The sequence below is a fragment of the Cherax quadricarinatus genome, chromosome 17, assembly GCF_038502225.1.
Source record: "Cherax quadricarinatus isolate ZL_2023a chromosome 17, ASM3850222v1, whole genome shotgun sequence".
Classification (NCBI taxonomy): domain Eukaryota; kingdom Metazoa; phylum Arthropoda; class Malacostraca; order Decapoda; family Parastacidae; genus Cherax; species Cherax quadricarinatus.
In genome coordinates, this window is record NC_091308.1 from 49,514,122 (window position 1) to 49,540,295 (window position 26,174).

Genomic DNA, 26,174 nt, shown 5'->3' on the forward strand with positions numbered 1-26,174 from the left:
GGAAACAGGGGAAGAAGGGACTACTTGAGGGGGGGTGAACCTCTACCTTCGTGTGAGAGCTGGAAAGGGGGCGAGAACGAGGCTCTGAGGTAGGATATATTTTCTGTGCAGGTGATGGACGCGAAGAAAGTGTAGGTCTGCGAGGTCTCGTAGACTGAGAAGCAAGGAAGTGAGATGAAGTAGAAGTAGGAAGTGGTGTGGAGGTAGGAGTGTCAGATGATAAAACTGCAAAAGAAATAGAAACTGGGGTGACCTTGGAAGACACAGATACAGAGGGATTGGGAGGCAGGAGGACCATCGAGGTTGGAGGTCTTTGGGTGACATGAGGGAGTTTACCTTGAAGGCGGAGCTGAGAGACAGCCATAGTGTAAGTGAAGCCCTCACACTCCTTAACCCTTTCAGGGTCAGTAGGCCCTCTCCCAAACTTGTTCTCAGGGTCGGTAAATATTCGAAAAAAAAAAATTTCTTATGAAAAGATAGTTGTTTTTTTTCTAAATTTTATAGGCTAAAAAATTTTTTTTTTGCCATCAATACTTACCGAGATATGGAGGCATGAAGTTGACAGAAATTGAACCACATACGGCAACATTGCCGACTGCTGGTCACCTGGTAATAGTTTTTTTTTTCTATTTTTTCTTTTATTTTTTAATATTTTATTTTTTCAAGTAACTTTTATGACCTCTGAGACCAATATAAAGACTATTTGGTATATATTCATTCATTGTATACTACACAATAACAGCACAAACTTTGCTGTCATTATATTGTTTACAAAACATGTTTACACAAACCAACAATAAAAAATGTTGTTTATTACTATTTTTCTATCATATATATATACTCATATAGAGTCACTGGACAGGTTCTTATAACTACAAGAGGTTGTGAAAGCTTGTAGTAGTGTGGGGGTGGACTTGTAAATATGCTGAGTCACCGGTGTGTCATGTGTCACAATGATGCATCATACCACCACTCACTAACCTTACTGCCTTCCACAACACATCCCTTCCTCCCCACACACCTACCTTCCTTCCTTTCCTTCCTTCATTCCATCCTCTCTCATCTCTTCCTACCTACCTTCCCTCCTCCTGCCTCTCATCTCTTCCTACCTACTTTCCTTCCTTCTTTCCTTCCTTCTTTCCTTCCCTCCCTCCTTCCTTCCCTCCCTCCCTCCTTCCTTCCCTCCTTCCTTCCTTCCCTCCTTCCTTCCTTCCCTCCTTCCCTTCTTCCCTCCTTCCTTCCTTCAAGTAACTTTTCTGGCATGTGAGACAAATGTAAGGTATATTGAATGTATATTCACTCGTTGTCTGCTACACAATAACCGCATAGTTATTATATTTATTTATTTATTTATTTATTTAGTAATTTTAGCATACATACAGAGGTACAAAAAATTACAGGTAAGAGCAGCATGCCAAAGCCACTTATATGCATAGCATTACGGGCTGGCTTAAAATTAACTTAAGATTAACTAAGCAATGATGAAATCAGTGATAAGACATTATTGTAAACAGATAACTATAAAGCACAAATGAGTATTACAAAGACAGGTCATATGGTCATGTTTACACAAACCAACAATAAAAAATGTTGTTTATTACTATTTTTCTATCTCATATACACACACAAAGTCACTGGACACTTCCCAGAGCTGCTACAGCTTCTGTAAAGTTAATAGTTGTTGTGTGGAGGTGGACTTGTAAATATGCTGAGTCACCAGCCTAATTAGTGTCACAATGACAAATAACACCACCACTCACCACCCTCACTGCCTGTCAAAACCCATCCCTTCCTCCTCACCCCACCAACCCACATGGAACTAAGTCACTGTCTGAATTTTTTGAGTTATCCTAGGTTGATGGTCTCCTTCCTTTCTTCTACCTTCCTTCCTTCAGGTTGGTTTCTTGGACATTGCTTTCGGTCACAAACTTCTCAAAACCATGAAATTCATCTTTACTGACACTTCATCTGTGTTTCAACTGTCACTTGGGAACAAAAGAGCCCCAGTTAGCTGAGGAGTGAGGAGTTTCTTACCACTAGACATGGTGAACATGGTGTAATAAAATGGCTTTCCCACAATGCACCACTGGGTCCCCGATTTTTTTTATACCGCACACACTGACCATGGAGACCCATTCTCTCACATCCAGGACTACCAGCCTTTTCCTGCTTGATATGAAGATGCTAGAATTTATGTGCACTAGTACGGCATCAACCTTGGCACGTAAGCCGTACTAGTACGGCACCAACTGAAAGGGTTAAGATAACAGATCTCTCGTTCATTACGATAAACTTGGCAATGGTGTGAAAAGGAAGGATGAGGTTCCCTGCAATTGAGACAAGAGGGGGAAAGACTACAAGACGTATTGGAATGATCTGCTGCACCACAGAGTAGGCATTTCACCGCAGATCTGCAGTTTTTAGTGGGGTGTTCAAAATGTCAGCAATTATGACACTATTGGGGAGTGGGAACTACTTGATGGACCTCTAGGCGATGTCCCGCAATATAGACAGAGGATGGAAGTTCTTGGCAGTTGAAGGTTAAACAAGCGACGTTACTAGGAAAGTGCCTCCGCCCACGAGCAGGCAGGATGTACGTATCTACCTTGAGAATAGGGAGGTTCTGGATGGCTAATTGTTCTAAAATATCCTCGCCACAAAACAAAAAAATAACTCTGTACAATGGTACACGGTAAGACCACAGTACCACTGCAAGAATTAAGAATAGCATACTTACAAACAGTGACTGGTATGTTATCTATGGAAGTGGTGAGGGAGAGAGCATGAGCTTGCTGTGAATTCTGCACTGTTATGACATGTGCACCGCTTTGAAGAGCATGGAAGGATATACAGTGGACCCCCGCATAACGATTTTAATCCGTGCAAGAGGGGTAATTGTTATGCGAAATAATCGGTATGTGAATGAATTTTCCCCATAAGAAATAATGGAAATCAAATTAATCCGTGCAAGACACCCAAAAGTATGAAAAAAAATTTTTTACCACATGAAATATACATTTTCCCATACACAAAGAGAAGGATACATGCACAATAGTAGAGTAGTACATGCACAGTATATATTGTGCATGTACTAGTCTACTAAATGAAGAATAAATGACACTTACCTTTATTGAAGATGCAGCAATGACTGATGAGACACTGTGTCCTGGGAGTGCCTTTTACTCCTGAGTACTGTAGGTCCTGTTTGGCATTTTCTTCCAGAACAGGCCTTATCACACTGTGTATGCCACTACGATTCTTAAATCTCTCAAACCAACCTTTGCTGGCTTTAAATTCACCAATATGAGCACTAGTTCCAGGCATTTTTCCCTGTTCACCTGGGTGTTGGTCGACTTGTGTGGGTTGCATCCTGGGAGACAAGATTAAGGACCCCAATGGAAATAAGTTAGACAGTCTTCGATGACACTGACTTTTTTGGGTTATCCTGGGTGGCAAATCCTCTGGGGTTAATTGTTTCTTGGTATTCTCAATAAGCCACACCAACAACGGTGCTACAGCAGCAGCAGCAGCTGACGGTGGTACAGCAGCAACAGACGATGCTACAGCAGCAGCAGACGATGCTACAGCAGCAGCAGACGATGCTACAGCAGCAGCAGCAGCTGACGGTGGTACAGCAGCAACAGACGATGCTACAGCAGCAGCAGCAGACGATGCTACAGCAGCAGCAGACGATGCTACAGCAGCAGCAGACGATGCTACAGCAGCAGCAGCAGCTGACGGTGGTACAGCAGCAGCAGCAGCTGACGGTGGTACAGCAGCAACAGACGATGCTACAGCAGCAACAGACGATGTTACAGCAGCAGCAGACGATGCTACAGCAGCAGCAGCAGCTGACGGTGGTACAGCAGCAACAGACGACGCTACAGCAGCAACAGACGATGTTACAGCAGCAGCAGACGATGCTACAGCAGCAGCAGCAGCAGCTGACAGTGCAGCAGCAGCAGCAGCAGCTGTACCACCAATAGTAGCGATGGTTGATTGGGGTTTATTATACAACCTGGCCAGCTCGGAGACACGCACTCCACTTTCATACTTATCAATGATCTTTTTCTTCATCTCTATTGTAATTCTCACCCTTATTGCTGTAGGGTTGGCACTAGAAGCTTTCTTGGGGCCCATGGTCACTTATTTTCCAGAAAAAGCACCGAAAACGCTGTAATAATACGAAATATTCCGATTGTATGCTTGGATGTTACCGCGGAGGCTGGCTGGTAAACAATGCCACCGGCGGAACATGTGAGCATGGCTCAGGCCGCACATTGGACGCGTCTCAGATGAAAATCGGTGAGCGGGTTTTTAAGCGGTATGTGAGGCAAAATTTTTGCGATTAAAGCAAGCGGTATGCGGATTAATTGCTATGTGATGCCATCGGTATGCGGGGGTCCACTGTATTTTGGCCAATGTGCCGTACAAGAGTTTTACCAATTCCGTTTTCAGAAAGATAATCAGTTTGAGACATAGTTTGTAAAGACAGGATTGTAGATGAATGGTTCAGAGAACTGAAAAAGTTGATAAATTGGACACATGTGCAATACTTGGGTATCTTTAATGAGGAAACATTTTGCCACACAGTGGCTTCATCAGTCCATACAAAGGAGAATCATGAAGAACAGGAGGAGTTTGAGGTAATCAGTCCCTCAACCTTGAGTCGATGTAATCAGTCCATCAATCTTGAAAAGAATACAGCATATGTGCGAAGAAGTGGCTTATATACTGTAGGCAGATGATGAGGTGCAGCAGTTGTAGGTGGTAATACATTTGTTCAATGTGTAAGTAGGTCGTGCCCAAGGGTTAGGCAAGTGAAGAATTCCCAAGTACAGTGGAACCTCAAATATCGAACTTTCTTCGGTCCAGAAGGCTGTTTGAGTGCCTTTACCGAATGAATTTATTCCCATCAGGAATAATGTAAATTATATTAGTCCATTTCAGACCCTCAAAAATACACTTATAAAAGCACTTACAAAAATACACTTACATAATTGGTTGTGTTGGGAGCAGTTCGATTTTTGAGGTTCCACTGTATTAAGATCCCAAGAAGTTGCAGTGTCAGACAGGATTGTAGATGAATGGTTCAGAGAACTGACAAGTTGATAAATTAGACACATGTGCACATGTGTTGCACATGCTGCACCTCATCATCTGCCTACAGTATATAAGCCACTTCTTTGCACACATGCTGTATTCTTTTCAAGACTGATGGACTGATTACAGCGACTCAAGGCTGTGGGACTGATTACCTCAAACTCCTCCTGTTCTTCACGATTCTCCTTTGTATGGACTGGTGAAGCCACTGTGTGGTGAAACATTTCCTCATTAAAGATATCCAAGTGTTGCACATGTGTCTAATTTATCAGTTTGTAAAGAAAAAAATTTTGTCCATTGCGTACTCGCTAGTCCGGTATGCAAAGGTAGTGAGTGTTGTGTAGGTTGTTTTTGAGTGGTCATCGACAAACTGTCGTCAGTAGGTTGTCTTGGATGCTTAGGAGTAGACACGCGGGCGGTCTGACCCGAGAGAGGTGGGCGATCCAAGAACCATTGCACCGTATTTGAGGAAGTCGGATTCATTGTGAAAGGCGTGCTAGAAGCAGCGGCATGAACAGAAACAGGCGACACCACAGCACCTGAAGCAGGTGACGAGGCGTCACTGGCAGAAGGTACAGGGGTATGAGAAGAGTCGAGGCAGTGGTCCAGTGATGAAGCTGGGTCAGAGCAGGGTGTGGGATCAGAATGGGGCCTGGGAGGAGGAAGGGTTTCACTGGGTGAAGACTCCATAATAATAGGTGCATCTTCTGTGATACCTTCTTTCTTGTTATTTTAAGAAAAAAAGAAAGAAGGAAAGAAAAAAAAGAGGGACAGCGAAGGGACAGTCACTAGGAGGCATGGAGGGGCCAAAAGCTCCTCCCCTCATCTGAGAGAGCCTTGAGCCCACTGGCAGTGAAGATGCAGCATGGAACCCATGCCATACCCTACCTTTCATGCCAGTAAACCAGCGCTCCAGGATAGCAGCCTCACATCTACCGAGCTACCTCGGTGGACAAAAGAAAGGATGGTCGGAAATCCGCCTCCCGGCTCCCACCCCCCAGAACTGACAGGCAGCTTCCAGAGATACACCCATCATCTGAAGGGCACCCTGCCCACGACCCAGAAATCCGGGAAGGGAGCAGGGCATCCTTAGACAATTCAGATTGCACGGCAAACCACACCACCCCGAGGGACCGCATGGAGGGGGACAAACCCTAGCATGCCACCCCCACCTAGAAACCATAATGCCAGAGGGGAGGACCCCAGAGGCTACAAACGGTACAGGGAAAAAGGGGAGGGTTGGGAGAGGAGAGGGAAGGGAAAAAAAAGCGGGGTATGGGGAGGAAGGGATAGGGAAGGGAGGATTGGGGGTTACTTAGAATTGATCTAAAGAAGGAGACCAAAGAATTTGATTCCTGAGACCAAGAGTTTCTTATTTATAAATATATTGTTTCAATGTTTTCCTTAGAAAACTAGTGATCTACTGCAATTAGCCTCACAAATACTCTGTTTTCTCTTACAATAAGAGCATGGGAAGATACTATAGTCAAAGTGGGATAGGAAATGGTGGACGTTTCCACCGCTGCCTCTGCCACCATATTATGGCCTATTTTATTAATTTTAGAGTATGTTTCTGTGTTAATTATATTGTTTATTATGTCATATTAGATGAATTGTGATAGATAAATAAGCCGTACAGTTGGTATTAGCATCATATTCAAGTATTTTGTCTTGTCTCCAGACTGCAGGAACAGATTAATGGCTTTTCAATTAATTTAAATGAGGAAAATTGATTTGATGTATGAGCAAATTGAGTTACGAGCTAGGTCACGGAATGGATTAAACTTGTAAGTCAAGGTTCCACTGTATATTGAAAGTTGAGACTGTAGAGAAATTGTGGATAGAGTTAGGTTTTATAATGTTAATTTTAGTTAACCCTTAAACAGTCCAAACGTATGTATACGTTCACATGCGCAGCGCCCCCGAATATTTTGAGAAAAAAAAAATCTTTTTTTTTTTTTTTATAGGAAAAAAAAGCATGTAGTACCCAGGCATCCCCAATTTTTTTCATATGGCGCACACTGAGTGCGTACACCCATTCTCTCATGTCTAGGCGACTCAGGCCTATCGTGCCAATGTTGAATGAATGACAAATGAAACATATATATACGTTTGGGGCACTACACGAGAGAACGTATATATATGTTTGGACCGTTTAAGGGTTAAATTAGGTTTGCTGCTAAATTTTAAAGCAAAATGAAAAAATTGTATACAGTACTATGTTACTTGTAATTTATTTAAATACAGTACAGCCTCTCCTTACTTAGCAACGTACTCTTTTACTGATGACTCGGGCTTACAACGAGCTCTCTGACAAGTATGCATACCTAAATAATGTATATTAGAGCTGATTTCCTCTATTCTGTTTATTACACTACACTACTATATAACATTTAAAAATATATCAAAAATGTTATAAATGATGCAAAGGGGACATTAACCCTTTCAGGGTCCGTGCGTAGTTTTATGGCTTTGAGTTGTGGGTCCAAACCGTAGAACTACGCCAAAATTCTAGTGGCCTCAAGTTTAGCTTGAGAAGGCTTGTAGGCCTACATCTATAGTGCACACACTGGGTGGTCAGTGTGTGCACTATAGAAAAAATCTGGACACCTGCATGGCATTGTGGGAATGCCGCCAAAGTGGCTTTGTTCACCATGCCTGGCAGCAAGGAAGCGCTCAATTCCCAGGTGAATTCTGACTTTCCTTTTCCCAGCTTACAGTTCTAAGACTGATGGAAGTGGATCTGAAGAGAAATTCTATGGTTCTGAACCATATGGTACAGGGTACAGGAACCCTAATGGGAATACATCTGTCTGATTTTTTTTTTGGTTATCCTAGGTCTCCAAACATATACTGCTATGTATGATAATCTATGTAACTATTTGTGTACACCTGAATAAACTTACTCAAGCACATGTGACGTAAGTTTATTCAGGTATACACAAATACAGTTACGTAGATTATCATGCATAGTAGCATATGTATAAAATCCTAGGATAACCCAAAAAAGTCAGGGTGACTTATTTCCATAGGGATCCCTGTATTTGTACCACATTGTACCCTGTACCATATTGTACCATGTACCATATGGTGCCCTGTACCATATGGTATTCTGTACCATGTGGTATTCTATCCCATATGATACCCTGTACCGTATGGCCAGTAGGAGGTGTTGGTGCCATGAGGCACCAGCCAGGACCGAGTGAGTGAGTGGGAACCCAGGCCCCTGACTCAGCAGTTTCCAAAACAAAGCGCTTCATCATCCACCTCAAGTAACATGTCCAGTGGCTGTACATATGTAAAAATATATAATAGAACATTACTAATATACAACATTTTTGCATTTTTTGTTGTAAACAATTATTGTAAACGAAATAATGATGACAATATTAGCGCGGTTATTGTTGAATACAACAGTACCATATGGTACAATGTACCATAATGTATCGATCAGGCCACGGTGCCCCATGGCCTGATAGCTAAAGCTCTCGCTTCACACGGCGAGGGTCTGCGTTCGATTCCCAGCGCGGGTAGAAACATTGGGCCTGTTTCTTAACACCGGTTGTCCATGTTCCCCATCAGTAAAATGGGTACCTGGGAGTTAGTTGACTGGTGTGGGTCGCATCCTGGCACACTGACTTAATTTGCTCGAAATGATCTGGATAACAAGTGACTTTCTATATAATAGTATGTCATTGATGTCAGCTAGGCCTGTATACCTTGTACTTGTACTTGTAGTAAATAAAGATATTATTATTATTGCACCATTTGGTACCATTGTACCATACAGTACATTGTACCATATGGTACCATTGTACTCAACACAACCACACTAATATTTTCATCATTATTTTGTTTACGATAAACTTGTAAAAAAGTTTTGTAAGCAGTATAATGATAAATTAGTGCAGTTATTGTGTTAAATACAATGAGTGTACATTTATACATTATATTGGTCTCACAGGCCACAAAAGTTACTGGAAAACAAAAATATTAGAAAAAAGAAAAAAAATAACAAAAACCTAAAATAAAATAATGAGACTTTACGGAAGTCGCAGATGTTGCCACCACCAGGTCATTGAGGGTCAACTTCATGCCTGTATATCTCAGTAACTACTGATCAAAATTTTTTGTTTTTGTTTTATCTACAGAAAATTATTATCTTTAATTCTGTAAGAATTTTTTTTTTTTCAAAAATTCTTGGACCCTGGTGCACCCTTCGAGATTTGGCCTCTGGACCCTGAAAGGGTTAAAACAATATCAAAGATGGTCGACTCAAACCCATTACCATTATAGTATGCTCCTCACTTAGCGAATAATTCGTTTACCGATATGGTCTTATGAACGGAACTCCGTTAAGTGAGGAAATGCTGTATATCTATTAATATACAAATAACCTGCATTTAGAAGAGGGGAAAGTAATGATGTTTTGTTCCAGCATTGAGTGTCTCTTTGCCAATGTCCTTCTTGATGTTTTTAGTTTTCTCAGAGTGAAGGGTTACGTCATTTCCCTATATCCATTGATGTCTTTCTTAATCTCATTTGCCGTTGTGCGGACTTGAACTCTTTTTTTTTTTTTTTCCTTTCAAGGTAAGTTTTATTCCCAAATCTTTGGGCTCTCTTCTAATCCCTGTTCATGCTAACCTTTATGTAGAGAATTTTGAAACTGTTCTACTTCTATAGCTGTGTCTTTGCTCGTTCCATCAAATTCAGAGTTGAATGGGAATCTAACTCTTATCCTAATTTCCTTGATGTGCATGTGATAGGCTTTTCTTTTTCCATTTATTGCAAGTAGGTGCATAGTGGCATGTACGTACACTACTTTTCTTACCATGCTCTCTGTGTCAATAAAAGTGTTAATATAAGATTTCTTCAGATTTTCAACCCTGGAGGGTTAGCCACCCAGGATAACCCAAGAAAGTCAGTGCGTCATCGAGGGACTGTCTGTCTTATTTCCATTGGGGTCCTCAATCTTGTCTTCCAGGATGCGACCCACACCAGTCGACTAACACGCAGGTACCAACTTGCTGCTAGGTGAACAGGACAACAGGTGTAAGGAAACATGTTGAAATGTTTCTACCCCACTGGGAATCGAACCCGGGCCTTCCGTATTGCCAGCCAGGCCGTGGGGTGTTGGTGGTGTTGTTTCTCTTTCCCCATGCCCTGCACATCTGTAACACTTAATTTCCTGACTCAGAAATTTCCACCCTTGTTCTCTTTCCTTGGCTATACCTGATTTCATACTCTTCTTACTCTCATGCTAAAAGGACTTCTCTCCCAAACTCCTTACCCCCATTTCCAGTCTCCTAAATGTTAGAGACACCCTCACTCCTAAATTTAGCTGTCAATTTTTTCCTTTGAGCTAATACCCTTAGTAGCATTCTTGTTCATTCATACTTTTGCCACTGATGCTTCTCATGTCGACTCCATTTCCTGCTTCTCTTCAATACTTTGGTGAAACTGGCCTCTCTCTCTGACAGACTTGATGAGCACAAAAGAAATGTTTGTCTTGCTGACACTAGCAATTCTCTTGTCTCTCATGTTACAGATCACAGTCATCCTATTAACTGGTCCTCTGCCAAAACTGTCTACCCTTCAAGCCTTCACAAACACCATCTTATTGAAGCATCTTTTATACACATCATTTCTAAGGTGAATCTTAATCCTTGCTTTGTTGATGCCCACCCTTACTTACTGCATTGTTAAAAGCTCTAAACCTCAAAACACTTGTGACCTGACCTTTGCCTCATCTCCATACCTCTTCTTCTTTCCTGTATTTTCATTGCCTTGAGTTGTCCTATTGAGATTTTGTCGTATGCCTGTGGGCCAGTGCTCCTCTGTTTTCTTCTTCTTATACACTACTACTGCTGCTGCTTCTATTACTACTTTTTTACCACATTCTTTGCCATTATTTTCCCCTAGTTTTCCACTGTTACATTATTTCTGCCTCTACCACTGCTACAACTACTACTATTACCACAAAACAAATGCATATTTAACATTTAGGCTGTGTATTAATTGAATATCAATACTTCCATCTTTCAGATTATATTGGAGCCTGTGTGTGATGTTAAGGTGTATCCTTGGTGGCATCCTCAGTATGAGGTATGTGCACACACCACAAGCAGAAGTTAACGCTGTTCTTATTAGGGCACTTCTCTTCAAATTTTGTATGGAGGAGGAGGGAAGAATTTGGATATTGTTTTAAAAAAAAAGTAAGGAATGTACAAAATAATCAATTGAATTTTGCATATTATTTTACTTTAAATCCAGGATGTGGTATTTAAATACAGTAGGGGCCCACTTATATGGCAGGTTGGGTTCCGGGCTACCTCTGAAAAGCAGACAGTGCTGATAAGCAGAACGCCATTTTTTTTCCACTTATAAATGCATATAAATGCCAGTTTACACTAACATATATTAAGTTAGCAATAGAGCTAGGCATTAAAAAACAATAAAAAGTAAAATACACAGTGCATTCATTACCTAAAAATATTTGTAATCTTAATGTAGGGTGAGAGGCGAGTAGTATTTATTGTAAGAAGTCAGGCATGATAGGTATGGTAGCCCTCCTGGCCAACCCACCCACATGTGATATACTACGACATTTAAAACTCCCCAGAGGGATAAAATGCACATACAGTACACTCATTACTAGAGAGAATGTTATTCTTTCAGACACTCTGACAAGACTGGAAAAAATCTCATATTTGTTAATTTATTCTACTGTCTGGTGTATTTATCATGTTTATGTTATGTAGCATTTTTTATATAATTTTGAAAAATATAATAGATGGATTAATCAGAATGTCTATATTAACATTATATATGACATTTAATGCACCTCAGAGTGATCACTGTTGTGTTATTATCATTATTAATATGGCGTCTTCAAGTCTAACACGTACAACACTCTGTGATTTTAACTTGTACCTGCACGGCAGCACAGTGTGTAAGTAGGTAGCCAGGAAGCCCACAGGTTCCCATTCCCAAATGTAATATACGATATTTAAAGCAACCCAAAGCGATAAAATACACACACGGTACACTCATTACTTAACTTAAAATATGTGTAGTCTTAATGCAGGGTGAGAGGAGAGTAGTATTTATTTGTAGGAAGTCAGGTGTAGGTAGCCAGGAAGCCCACTGGCTTACATTCCTAACATAATACACCTACCATCCGACTTACGACCGAGTTCGGTTCCAGGAAACCGGTCGTAAGTCGAAATGGTTGTAAGTCGACCTTTACTACAAAACATTTTTGTAATGACTTTATTTTATTGTTTTATTTTGGTATTTCATGTTTTGCTTTACTTTTTATGTTGTTAGTACTGTATTTTATACTGTAAGGTTTAGGATAACCACTGTGTACAACACAAATAGTTGTTTATTTCCCAGAAATTTGGCATAAAAAACACGGTCGTAAGTTGGATGGTAGGTGTATATGATATTTAAAGTGCCCCAGAGCAATATTATTATTGCCATTAGCATACCTTGTTCACTGAATGTAATAATTTCTAACAACTACCCTTATATGCATAAACGACAGAGAAGTGATGAGAATTCGTGCCAAAATTTGGAAACAAAGCCAAATGCAGTAAATGTACATTGACACACACTTTCTCTGGTGCAGATCAGAGAAAACATAATTCTTTCCCTCCGCCCGCCTATCACATCTCATATTTATGTGAAATTTATTTTACTTTGGGTGTTTGTATCATATTTATATGCTATTAATATGTTTCTTATACAGCCTCTCCTCACTTAATGACATAGTTCTATTCCTAAGACCACAACATTAAACGAATTCGTCGCCAAGTGAGGAGCATACTATAATGGTAGTGGGTTTGTGTCAACCTTTTTTGATATTGTTTTAATGTCACCTTTACACCATTTCTGGTATATTTTTAAATGTTTATATAGTAGTGTAGTGTATAATGAAATAAACAGAATAGAGGAATTCAGCTCAAATATACATTATTTAGGTATAAATACTGGTCAGAGAGCTCGTCGTAAGTCCGAGGTGTTGGTAAACGAGTACATCGGTAAGTGAGGAGAGGCTGTATAATTTTGAAGAAAATGTCATAGATGGATTAACAAAAATGTTTGTATTAACATAAAATAAGGCATTTAATGTGCCCAAGAGCAATTATTATTATTAATATGGCATCAAGACTAGAGGGATACTCTTAGTGATTTTAATGTGTACCTGCACTCCAGCACAGTAAGTTTATTTAGGTACAGGTACACTTAAGTATAATTATCAGAGTACATATAAAATGGGCAATAACTTTAAAACACTTGAAATTTTGGAAAGTGTCCAGACAATAGAGAGACGTGGTGTTCACGGAGAATGTAAACAAACCAAGTGGTGCTCATTGACCATATTATAAAGTCAGGTGGGGGGAGCTGTACAGTTTTTTTTGGTCATAATTTGAAATGTCCGTATTAGCGGAATGCCATAAAGCAGGGCCCTTCTGTATTTAAAATATGAAATAACTTTAAAACACTTGAAATTTTGGAAAGTTTCCAGACATAATGGAGTCGCGCTCACAGAGAATGTAAACAAACCAGGTGGCCCATGGTGACTGTATTAGAAAGTCAGGTGGGAAGAGCCGTATAGAGAGTTAGTTTTGGTCAATATTTGAAATATCTGTATTAGCAGAATGCTGTAAAGAGGGCCTTACTGTATTGAATAATTATAAAAGACTATGTGAGGGCAGTAAGAGTTTAGCTACAAATTATAATATAGTACAGTGGTCCCTCAATAATCGTCCATAATCCATTCCTGGAAGTGGGACTATTATCGAAATAGACGATTTTCGAATCAATTTTCCCCATAAGAAATAATGTAAATGCAATTAATCTGTTCCTCACACCCAGAAGTATTAAAACAAAAAAAAATTTTTTACATGAAATATAGATGTAGTACATAAACAATACAATGTCACATGATGAATGAAACATTAACAGAATACGTAACACCTTTATTGGCGATTCTTCTTAGTGTATGGAAGACTGGAGGAGACAGATTGGATTATTTACTGTTTGGAAGGGAAATCCCCTTCCATCAACACCTCAGGTACCAATTGCTTTTCTGGGGTTACTTCTCTTCTCTGTTTCTTAATGCCACTAGGACCAGCTTGAGATTCACTGGAGTCCTGTCTTGCAAAAAAACTGTCCAGAGAGCTCTGTTTCTGGCATCTCTTTAAAACTTCCCTAAAATAGGCCAAGACTCTGTAACTGTACAAGTTGCCAATATGGCTTGCAATATCCTTCTCAGGGTGATGTTTCTCCATAAATATTTCCATCCTACCCCACATTTCAAAAATCTCCTTAATTTCTGAAGAAGGCACCTTCTTCCATCTCTCTTCCTCCTCCTCTACAGCAAGATTCTGAGCTGCAATCTGTTGCTGTTCCTGCTGAAGCTCTTGCAGCTCCTCAGTGGTTAGCTCTTCGTTGTGGTCCTCCACATCCTCCATACTCGCATCCAACCCCATGGAACTCCCCAGTGCGACAATAGAGTTCACAACTGACATAGGCTCATCAGGGGCTGCCTCAAACCCTTCAAAATCCCGCTTGTGGACACAATCTGGCCACAATTTTCTCCAAGTAGAGTTCAAAGTCCTGGTAGTCACTCCCTCTCAAGCCTTACCTATAAGGCTTATGCAATGGAGAATACTGAAGTGTTCTTTCCAAAAATCTCTTAAGGTCAGGTGAGTGTCTGAGGTCACATTAAAGCACCTTTCAAACATTGCTTTGGTGTAGAGTTTTTTAAAGTTTGAAATGACTTGCTGGTCCATGGGCTGGAGGAGAGGAGTGGTATTCAGGGGCAAGAACTTTACTGTGATGAACCCAAACTCCTTCAGAATTAGGTCATCCAAGTTTGGAGGATGAGCAGGTGCATTGTCCACTTGGCACTTGAGATCCAATTTCTTTTCCAGGAGGTAATTCTTCACACTAGGGCCAAACACTTCATTGAACCACTCGACGAAAATGTCCCTTGTGACCCATGCCTTATTATTAGATCTCCAAAACACACACAATTTACTCTTTATAACATTGTTTTTCTTGAACACTGGGATTTTCAGAATGGTACACTAGTAACGGCTTCACTTTGAAATCCCCACTAGCATTAGCACAGAACATGAGCATCAGCCTGTCTTTCATAGGCTTGTGTCCTGGCAGTGCCTTTTCTTCCTGAGTAATGTAGGTCCTCTTTGGCATTTTCTTCCAAAAGAGGCCTGTTTTGTCACAATTGAACACTTGTTCAGGTTTCAATCCTTCAGCCTCTATGTACTCCTTGAATTCATGCGCATATTTTTCAGCCGCTTTGTTGTCAGAACTGGCAGCCTCCCCATGCCTTACCACACTGTGTATGCCAGTAAGCTTCTTAAATCTCTCAAACCAGCCTTTGCTGGCCTTAAATTCACTCACATCACTAGTTGCAGGCAGTTTCTTTACCAAATTGTCATGGAACTGCCTAGCCTTTTCACAAATAAGCGACGTCATAATACTATCTCCTGCTAATTGTTTCTCATTTATCCACACCAATAATAACTTCTCAACATCTTCGAGTACTGGTGATCTCATTTTTGTCAGCATATTTACCCCCTTTGCAACAACAGCATCCTTGATTTCCTTTTTCTTGGCTATGATGGAAGATATGGTTGTACGCCACTTTCATATTGTTCAGTAATGTTTTTCTTAAATTCAATCGTATTTCTCACCTTCTTTACCAAAGGCTTGGCACTAGGAGCTTTCTTTGGAGCCATGGTAGCTTATTTAGCACTTGCAAGCACTAAAATGAATGGAATATTATGAAATATTTTGTAGGAGCAAGTGAGGGGACTGTCGTTCACTTGTAAACAATGGCACACTGGCTGGGAAGGCAGGCCCAGGTGGCTCAGAGCATAAGTACGCATCCCGGACGAAGGACGATTAGCGAGTTAACGGACCATTTGCGAGACGAAATAACGGGCCTATTTCCGAAATGGACGACTTTCAGGCCGGATGATTATTGAGGGACCACTGTACTGGGCTTTGAAAATATAATACAAAATACAGTATGCAAGTGTTGTATCAAAAATAGATCCATTAGAACATTTTTGTTAAAACGTGTATGCTAAATGTTTAATTTTGTTAGGTGCAGAGCTCAAAAGATTATTCAGTAGGTACAAACATGTATTATATTGTCCCTCAGGAAAATTCTTCAATAAGGAACAATGGATTATATATTTCTTAAAATACATATCTTTCATATACACTACAGTACAATTGTTTTTATAACCTAAAATGTAACTATGTATTTTGGTCACTGCACAATCCGAGAAAGGTATCCCAGTATTGCATCACCCTAGGCACCTCTACGTCAACATACAAAAAGATTCATGTAGAGCATGACCTAAGTTCATGATACAGTTAAGTATCAGTGTTTAAGATTTGAAGTGAATTATTTAAATTCACAAGTTATCACATGGACACTAATATCCCTATTTCAATAAAAAACTATATAGAGCTCTAAACTAAGTCAAACACACTACTAAGAAACACTAGCAATGAAGTCAAACTAAAGCACAGTAAGTTTGAAACTTCAGAATTTGGATTATCAAGCACAGACAGGGTGAAGACAGTTCACAGTTTTTACAACAGTGGATGACATTGTATCTCTCGCATGGGAAGCCCCTTAGTTATGCAGAGCATTTCAGGCAAGCTTAATCCTTTAACTGTCCAAACGTAGATCTACGTTCTCATGCCCAGCGCTCCGCATATTTAAATAAAGAGGTCATTTTTATAGTCAGAAACACACTGACAGGTGAACATTTTCACCTACCTTAGTTACATACTATTGTCTAGAAATTTATACAGGTCCGCCATCACAAATCCGGCAATCAGTTATTCGGCACTAATTTTGGCTAGCATCATTTTAAATTTCCAGGGTTGCCACACCAACCTGCTGGTACTGTTTGGTGGTGCTACTTGCTGCATAAGTCATTCCAATTTCTTTTTATCCATTTATTGTTTTAACCTGCTTACTTTTAGCCCTAGCCATGGTTCCAATGAATAAAAGAAATGCTTCTCATTATGTAAGCACCTACACAGTACATTATCCATTAAATATAAGATGGCTTTGAAGCCAGTGTCAGTTGCCATGAGCTCAGTCTCATGAAGCAGGAGAATATGCTTTATTATTATGCTAATATCAACACTACAGCTTATTTGCCTATCACAATTGATCTAATATGACATAAGAAACAATATAAATAACATAAAACATGTTAAATGCTCCAGAATGAATAATATTTGGCATAACACCGAGCAGTTTGACGGAGGTATGAAGAGGATATGGTATACAAATACCATTCTCCTATCCCTGTCTTGGGGGCTTATATTAGAGAAAATGGAGTATAGTACAGGGCTAACTGTCATATACACTCGTACTGCACCATAAGCCTGAAACAAAAAAGTTATTTTCTCTCTATAGATTATCACACACAGCAGCATATGTGTAGAGAACCTAGGATAACCCAAAAAAAGTCAATGTGGCTTATTTTAAGTACCTGGCTTGGGTTAGCCATATATGATTTTTGGTAAATGTTCAATTCCTAGCCAGGGTAGAAACAGTAGGCGTGTTTCTTTACACCTGTTGTCTATGTTTACCCATCAGTAAATGGGTACCTGGGTGTTAGCCGACTAGTGTGGGTGTTATCCTGGGACACTGACCTAATTTTCTTGAAATACTCTGCATAACAAGCGGCTTTCTATACAGTAGTATGTCACTGATGTATACCTTGTACATGTACGTGTAGTAAATAAAGATATTATTATTATTATTATTATATTATTTTCTCAGTTGTTTGTTGGGTTATCTTATTCAAACTTGGGCAATGTATGATGGAAAGCTACTTCTTCATGTACACCAAAAATGAAAGAAATCAGACCATAATGTATCAGCACCACTTGCTTTAGTGATGAATATGGGGAATACATTTTTGCTAATTTTACTGTAAAAAACCTTAAGACGCCTATAACAATCGGTGCCATTTACCGGATACCTCACACAAACATCCCAAATTTCAGTGAGAAATTAAAGTCACTAATAACAAACAGACAAATGAATACGCACCACCTTCTCTTAGCTGGAGACTTCAACATCAACCTTGGCTTACTAGATGATCAGCCTGTAACTGATTTCATCAACAATATGAACAACACACTTCTCATACCAACAATAACTAAACCAACCAGGCTCACTGAGACAAGTGCAACCATAATAGACCACATATGGACCAATATACTAGCCCCCCTTAAATCAGGGATAATCACAGATAGCACTACAGACCATTACCCTACCTTCCTCCTGACAAACATTAATAAACCACTACTTGAATACAACAAAGTCTCATTTAGACTCCATGACGAGGCCTCAATAAGGAAGTTCACAACTGACCTAGAGATTGTTGATTGGCCTACAGAATTCTCCAAGGCCAATGGTATTGATGACTGGACAGACATTTTTCTTAACAAATTACTTAGACTATACAACAAACATTGTCCTATAAAAACGAAACAGATCACAAACAAACGGCTTGGTTGCCCATGGCTAACCAGCACCATTCTGAAATCCATTGACAAGAAACACCAATATGAAAAGCAATATAGACAGGGCTTAATACACAAAGATATTCTTAAACACTATTCATCAGTTCTCACCAAAGTAATAAAGAAAGCCAAACAACTATACTACTCCAGTAGATTCACAGACACTAGAGGAGATATAAAAAAGACCTGGAAAACACTCTCTCAGATTCTAGGGACCCACAAACTGAAAAAAAACAAGAATATTGTCCTTACTAAACCTAATGAAACATCACTACATCCCACTGACACAGCTAACAAGATAAACGACTTCTTCTCAACCATAGGATCTAATCTCGCCAATAAAATCCCACATACTAATGCCCATGCCAGGGACTACCTAGATGGGAATTTCCCAAATTCCTTCTATCTTGCACCAACTGAGCCCTCGGAAGCCACCAAGATTATAAAGTCACTTAAAAACAACTCGGGGAATCTGTCTAATGTCCCACCATTACTGTACAAGCGAGCGGCCCATATCCTTTCGCATGCTATTTCATTACTTTTTATCAAGTCACTAGAAACTAGCACCTTCCCGAAACTACTCAAGATGGCAAGGGTTACACCAATACATAAAGGTGGTGACCCAACAGACTTAAACAACTATAGGCCAATATCAAACTTACCATTGAGAAACTCGTGCACAGGAGACTATATTCATTTATAACAGCACAAAACATACTCAACCCCTGCCAATTTGGATTTAGGAAAAATAAAAGCACTAATGATGCAATCATAAAAATGCTAGATCTGCTTTACACAGCATTGGAAAATAAGGAATATCCACTAGGAATTTTTATTGACCTAAGAAAAGCTTTTGACACAGTAGACCACGACATCCTACTCCACAAACTTGACCATTACGGTATAAGAGGCCATGCGCTTGCTTATTTCAAATCTTACCTTACTAATAGGTATCAGTATGTTACCATTAAAGACACAGCATCAACAACACGGCCACTTGATACTGGAGTTCCGCAGGGAAGTGTCCTTGGTCCCCTGCTCTTCCTCATATACATCAATGATCTTCCAAACGTATCCCAACACCTGAAACCCATTCTCTTTGCTGACGACACGACTTATGTCATCTCTCACCCTAATCTTGCCACCCTCAACACCATTGTTAACGAGGAGCTGATCAAAATATCGACTTGGATGACAGCCAATAAACTTACGCTTAACACTGACAAAACCTACTATATTATGTTCGGTAGCAGAGCAGGAGATGCACAAATTAACATTAAGATTGACAACACTCTAATTACCAGACATAATGAGGGCAAATTCCTAGGCCTATACCTTGACAACAACCTGAATTTCAGCACCCATATCCAACACATAACCAAAAAAGTATCCAAAACAGTTGGGATCCTCTCCAAGATACGATACTACGTGCCGCAAAATGCCCTTCTCACACTATACCACTCACTTATTTATCCATACCTCACCTATGCTATTTGTGCTTGGGGATCAACTGCAGCAACACACCTAAAGCCAATTATAACCCAACAAAAAGCTGCAGTAAGAATAATCACTAAATCCCATCCCTGGCAACACACCTCCCCACTCTTCATAGATTTAAACTTACTCCCTGTTCAGTACATCCACACTTACTACTGTGCAATCTACATCTACAGGACCTTAAACTCCAATATCAACCTTGACCTAAAATGCTTTCTTGATAGTTGTGACAGAACCCACAGGCATAACACCAGACACAAACATCTCTACGACATTCCCCATGTCCGACTAAACCTTTACAAAAATTCAATGTATGTCAAAGGCCCTAAAATCTGGAACACCCTACCTGAGAACTCTAGAACTGCAGACACATTCATCACCTTCAAAACTACCATTAGAAAACATCTTATCTCCCTGATAAACCCCATCAACTAACTACACGAATACCACCTGGTGGTTCACACTTACACTCACTCACCCATTTGACCATAAACAGAAATATTAATCTCAATCTTAAGATAATGAATCCTATGATACTCCAATACTGAAACTATGTACTGTGCCAAAACAAAAGCATTCACATTGCTAAACTCACAAACTAGTATTTAGTCATTTAGCCATAATACCAACTTACCTCATAATTTGTAATATTTTAAAATAAAGAATTAAACTAAGTCTGCCCGAAATGCCTAGCCATGCTAGGCGTTCTAGTGGTACACTCTGTAATCATTTAACTACATGTAAACAACACAACAACCAAATTCTGTAAATTCAACATTGTAATCTTTATAGAGAATAAACTTTGAATTTGAATTTGAATAAATAGCGGAGTTCACTTCTCAGCCATTAGCGGCCGCTTAGCGGTATATTTTTGTATGGTTGTTATGGTTATATTCTCACTTTTTTTGGTCTCATTTGATAGAATGAAAGATATATTACAGAAATAGATATGATTTTGATTGCTTTCATGACGAAAAGTACCTTGAAATTGCGCTCACAGTAGCGAAAATGTTCTATTCTTTAGCGAAGCTCAAGAGTAAACAAATGACGTCACCGTCCAATACCTGTCCGCCTGCCAGTCTGAATTCCAGTACGGAGTCAAGAATGGCTTGACATTATTTATACAATTATTACAATAATGCAGCAGTCTGCAGAACAGTAAATCTTCTATTTTTTTGTGAATAAAAATTCCAAATGGTAAGCAAGAATAATATAAGAGGGGCCTGTAGCTGTGACTAATGAACAGAGAAAATGTTATTTTAGTGCCAGGAATGTCTGCATTGTTTATTCTGGACCCTATTTTGAAATTGGCATCTGTTGAAATTTGTGTGAAATTGGCCAAATTGCCAATTTCTGACCACTTTATTGGGTAGTTGAAATAAGTGAATGGGCAGTTTCTTGTACTCATTTGACAGACTAGAAGTAAATAAGTTTATTCAGGTATACACAAATACAGTTACATAGATTATCATACATAGCAGTGTATGTATAGAGAACCTAGGATAACCCAGAAAAGTCAAAGTGACTTATTTCCTGTACCTGGCTTGGGCTTGTCATATATGATTTTTTGGTAAATATTTTTTTTTCTCGGTTGTTTATTGGGCTATCTCATTGAAACTTGGGCAATGTATGATGGAAAAATGCTTCTTAACGTACAACAAAAATAAAAAAGATGGACAATAAATAAGGGAGTTCACTTCTCAGCCATTAGCCGCCACTGCAGTATATTTTTGTATGGTTTTTATGGTTGTATTCTCATTTTTTTGGACTCATTTGATAGAATGGAAGATATATTACAGAAATAGACATGATTTTGATTGCTTTCATAATGAAAAGTACCTTGAAATTGAGCTCAAAGTAGCAGAAATGTTAGATTTTTGTCTATGTTCAATGAACTGTGTAAGTCAAGTTGGTTAATTTTATTAAGTGTATTCTAATCTAACCACTCTGTAATCCGGCAAACTCAGTAATCCGGCACACTACAGGTCCCAATGATGCCAGATTTGTGATGGAGGACCTGTACATAATACTTATAGGTCCCAGCAATGTTTTGGACACTCCAGTCCATCAGTGGATTGATATCTGATGATCGTGCACTGCCTTGGCTGTATTTGTTTTCAGTGTTACACATAAACATGTCTGTATGTCTGTCTGTCACTGTGTCTATCTTCCTGTCTAGCTCTGTCTCCCTGTCTCTCTGCTTGTCTCTCTCTGTCTCAGAGAGTGGCTCAAGAACCAACAGGTATTACACAACAATGCAGAGTCATCACGTCTGACTTATGAACAAGTGACAATGCGTATTACTTGCTAGTCGTGCTTATTATGCCTCAGATCTACAAGCACAGTATAGCACTTTGCCTGGATTTTTTGGATTATCCTAGGTAATTTACACTATAAATAACTGTATTTGTATGTACCTGTGAGATAGATAGGCAGAGACAGGTAGACAGAGATAGATACAGACAGAGATAGAGACAGCCAACATTAATCAGCCAGCCAGCTGGCCAGCCTAACAAACATGTATTACACATGTTCCTGAATTGTTTTTCTTTACTTAGGGCATAGGTTTTAGGACATTCTGAGAGGATGACACTACCAGTGTTATAAAAAATGATTGGATGTTGCACAAATGTTGCACATGGATTATTATCGAGGTTTTTGGTATTTCCTCGACCACTTATGGCCACATTCATCTCCAAGCCACTAAACTCAGGGTCAGCATCACTTTCCTGTTAAAAGGGGAGTGTTAATATGACATGACATCAGTGAATCCCTGGTGTTTGCCATGCTGTTTGCTCTAGCTGGCACTCAATTGAACTGGTGCTCCCACAAGGTACTAAGTGGTCTCAGATTTTTTTTAATATTATGCACACCAGGTGTTACGACCCATTCTATACTGACCAGGCATCTCAGGCCAATCATGCCAAATTTGAAAGCAGGAAAAATAAAATGTAGATCTACATTCAAAGCAGTAGTGGTAAGAACGTAGATCTACATTTGGACAGCAGTTAAGGGGTTAAACCTAATTTACATCTAGCAGGACTATAGCATTTTACATAGATGTATACAAGACAATAATGATTTTTACAATAGATTACATTACGTTTACGTTTCGGCAGCGGCAGCAGCGACCTCCAAGCTCCGTACTTTTCTCCAACTATCAGAACCACCAATGCTCCTATGATGACCTAGTTACAAGCAAAACTGCACTACCCAACGTAGCACCCAGAATGACCAAAGATTTTTTTTTTTTTTTCAAATTCAAATTACCAACAGTGAAACCTACAAATCGAAAATAATAGAGATCAAAGGAAGACTGCCCACAAACCGAAAGCAACACCCCGCTGCCAGCCGAACAACGTAACCCTAAGCTTTCTATAACTACAACTTCTTCTTAACTACAACAATTCCTGTAGTATTATGAGGCACAATCTAAGAGGAAACAGCACCAAGGCCAGCAAGAAAACACCGAAAAATCAACTATTCAACAAGTGTAGCCAGGAGGACGCCGGCCCAGCAACCACCCCACTCACCACCGCTCAAGGCCACACCACAACAATAACAACAAATGTGAAGGCTTACTCAGCCCTGTAATAACTTCAGACAGTATTACCAAGGCTGGCTCCTCCTCAGGAAAATTAATGAATAGAAAAAGAAATAATAACAGACAAACAAACACTTTATTATATAGAAAATATAAAATATAAAACACTTAAATATGAAATATTAATCCTACATTAAAGAAAATGAATAATGAAAAATATAAATGATAACTGAATTCAACGCTAATATATATAGGGGTGTCTGGTGTTGGTGACACTGTGTAGTTGAAATCGTAGCCGTTGCTGATGATGGGAAGGGGGGGGGGTCGCAGTTGTTGGTTACGACCCATTGGCTAGTTCTTCACAGTATAGCCTTGAGTATTATATCCCGATGACAGGAAAGCAGGTTCTTTACCGCTGCAATGATGAGGGGTTACGTCCTGCAATTTCATACAGGTGCACAGGTAATTAAATCCAAAAAGGGGAAGTCTCAGGACGTTAGTCCATCTCCACCAGTTCTTCTCGTTGATTGACAGGTGACCCTCTCTGTCATCCAAGCTGAAAAGATAGACAGGTTACCCACTGCTTAAATAATCACTCTCCATGATAAGTACAATACCTAAAAGATGTGGTGATTATTACAACAGTCAACCTAGAGCAAGACTGAAAGGACTAAGTTTATTATTGGTCAAAAGTGAAGCTTTCAACCAATAAATCCACTAGAATACAAGGCAGGCATGTACTTACAGTAGTGTTGGGAGCTGTGAGTCGAGTGATTTACTGTTTGACCAGAGCCCCACACGTCACCTTTCGGGGGGGGGGGGAGAGGGAGGGGAAGGGATAGTGGGAGCTAGACTGACCCTACGTTAACAAGCAGCCGGCCGTCAAACTATCACTTTAGGGGTGGGGGAAAAAAGGCGGGAACAGCGGGAGCTAGACTTACCTTACCTTAACTAGTAGCCGGCAAGCAAACTATCACTTTCGGGGAGGGGGAAAAAGGCGGGAATAGCGGGAGCTTGACTTACCCTACCTTAACAAGTAGCCGGCAATGAAACTATTGTTACTATATACTCCCTCGCTACTCCTATCTATTGAACTTTTCCCTCACAACAAACATGGCTACCCCCAGCCCATCCTCCCCTCTCTTCCCCAGATTCAACCTACCAAGTAGTCTCTCAGGTATGACCAACGATCCAGATACCCTAAAGACATGCATCTCCACCTTAGTTATTGAAAATATGAATCTTCGAGAGACACTAACAAAACAAGACACCAGGATGCCAATAACGCGACACTATCATAGATTTCCCTATTGATTTTGTTCTTCCAGGAAAGCGGTAAGATAGATATCCATCTCATCCAAACTCATGAAAACTCAGAGAAGCACAGAATGCCATGTTGACCTACCTAACAAGGAAGCGAGGGCAAACATAAACTCAGAGTTAGAAAAACAAATAAAAGGAGAATAGCAGTACTGGTGGCATGTCATGAGATTGAAATTGACTTTAAAAAATGCTGAGAGCAGTCTTACAACACTGCTGCCAACATGGCTGGTAGGTACAATGGTATGTAGCAAAAAAATCATCAATAAAAACAAATTTGCAAGATTTATTCGATGCGCTGGTCCATCTTTAACCCCTTAACTGTCCAAACGTAGATCTATGTTGTTACCTTTAGCACTCCAAATGTAGGTCAACATTTTATTTTTCCTGTCTCCAAATTTGGCACGATTGGCCTGAGATGCATGGTCAGCATAGAATGGGTCTTAACACTTGGTGTGTGCAGTATTAAAAAAATCTGGGACCACTTAGTACCTTGTGGGAGCAGCAGTTCAATTGAGTGCCAGCTAGAGCAAACAGCGTGGCAAACACTAGGGATTCATTGATGTCATGTCGCATGAACACTCCCCTTTTAACCCTTTGAGGGTCGACAGGCCCTCTCCGAAACTCGTTCTCAGGGTCGGCCAAATTTCAAAAAAAAAAAAATGATTTTTTCTGATGAAAAAAGTTTTTTTTTTTCTAAATATTATAGGCTAAACAAAAAAATTTTACCGTCAATACTTACCGAGATATGGAGGCGTGAAGTTTGCCAAAATTGAACAACATCTGGTAACATCACCGATTGCCGTCACCCGGTATTTTTCTATTTACTTTTTTATGTACTATTTTCAATTATTTTTCAATTTTTCTTTTTCTGAGTAACTTTTATGGCCTCTGAGGCCAACATGATCAGTATTTTGTAAGTTATTTCTTTTTCAATACTACACAATAAGGGCGTAAACACTGTTGTCATTATTTTGTTTACAGAAAATATTTACACAAACAAACGATATGAAATGTTGCTTATTACTATTTTTCTATATTTTATATACACATATACAGTCACAGGGAATGTTTCTAGAAGTTCTGCAGCCTGTGGAAGTCTTTGAAA

The 26,174-nt window shown here is 39.7% G+C and overlaps 1 protein-coding gene across 11 annotated transcripts in view; it reads left to right on the plus strand.

The window, feature by feature from the left end:
- fsd (transmembrane protein fates-shifted) overlaps positions 1-26,174 on the plus strand; it is a 341,565-nt gene that overhangs the window by 247,423 nt on the left and 67,968 nt on the right. For 2 of the 11 annotated variants that reach the window (XM_070085986.1, XM_070085980.1), the window contains one exon: positions 11,149-16,374. The exons of the other annotated variants lie outside the window; for them this stretch is intronic. In XM_070085986.1, coding sequence (XP_069942087.1) covers positions 11,149-11,238 — 90 coding nt within the window. In that variant the 3' untranslated portion in view covers positions 11,239-16,374. Of the gene's footprint in view, positions 1-11,148; positions 16,375-26,174 lie in introns of those variants that run through there. 11 annotated transcript variants of the gene reach the window in all.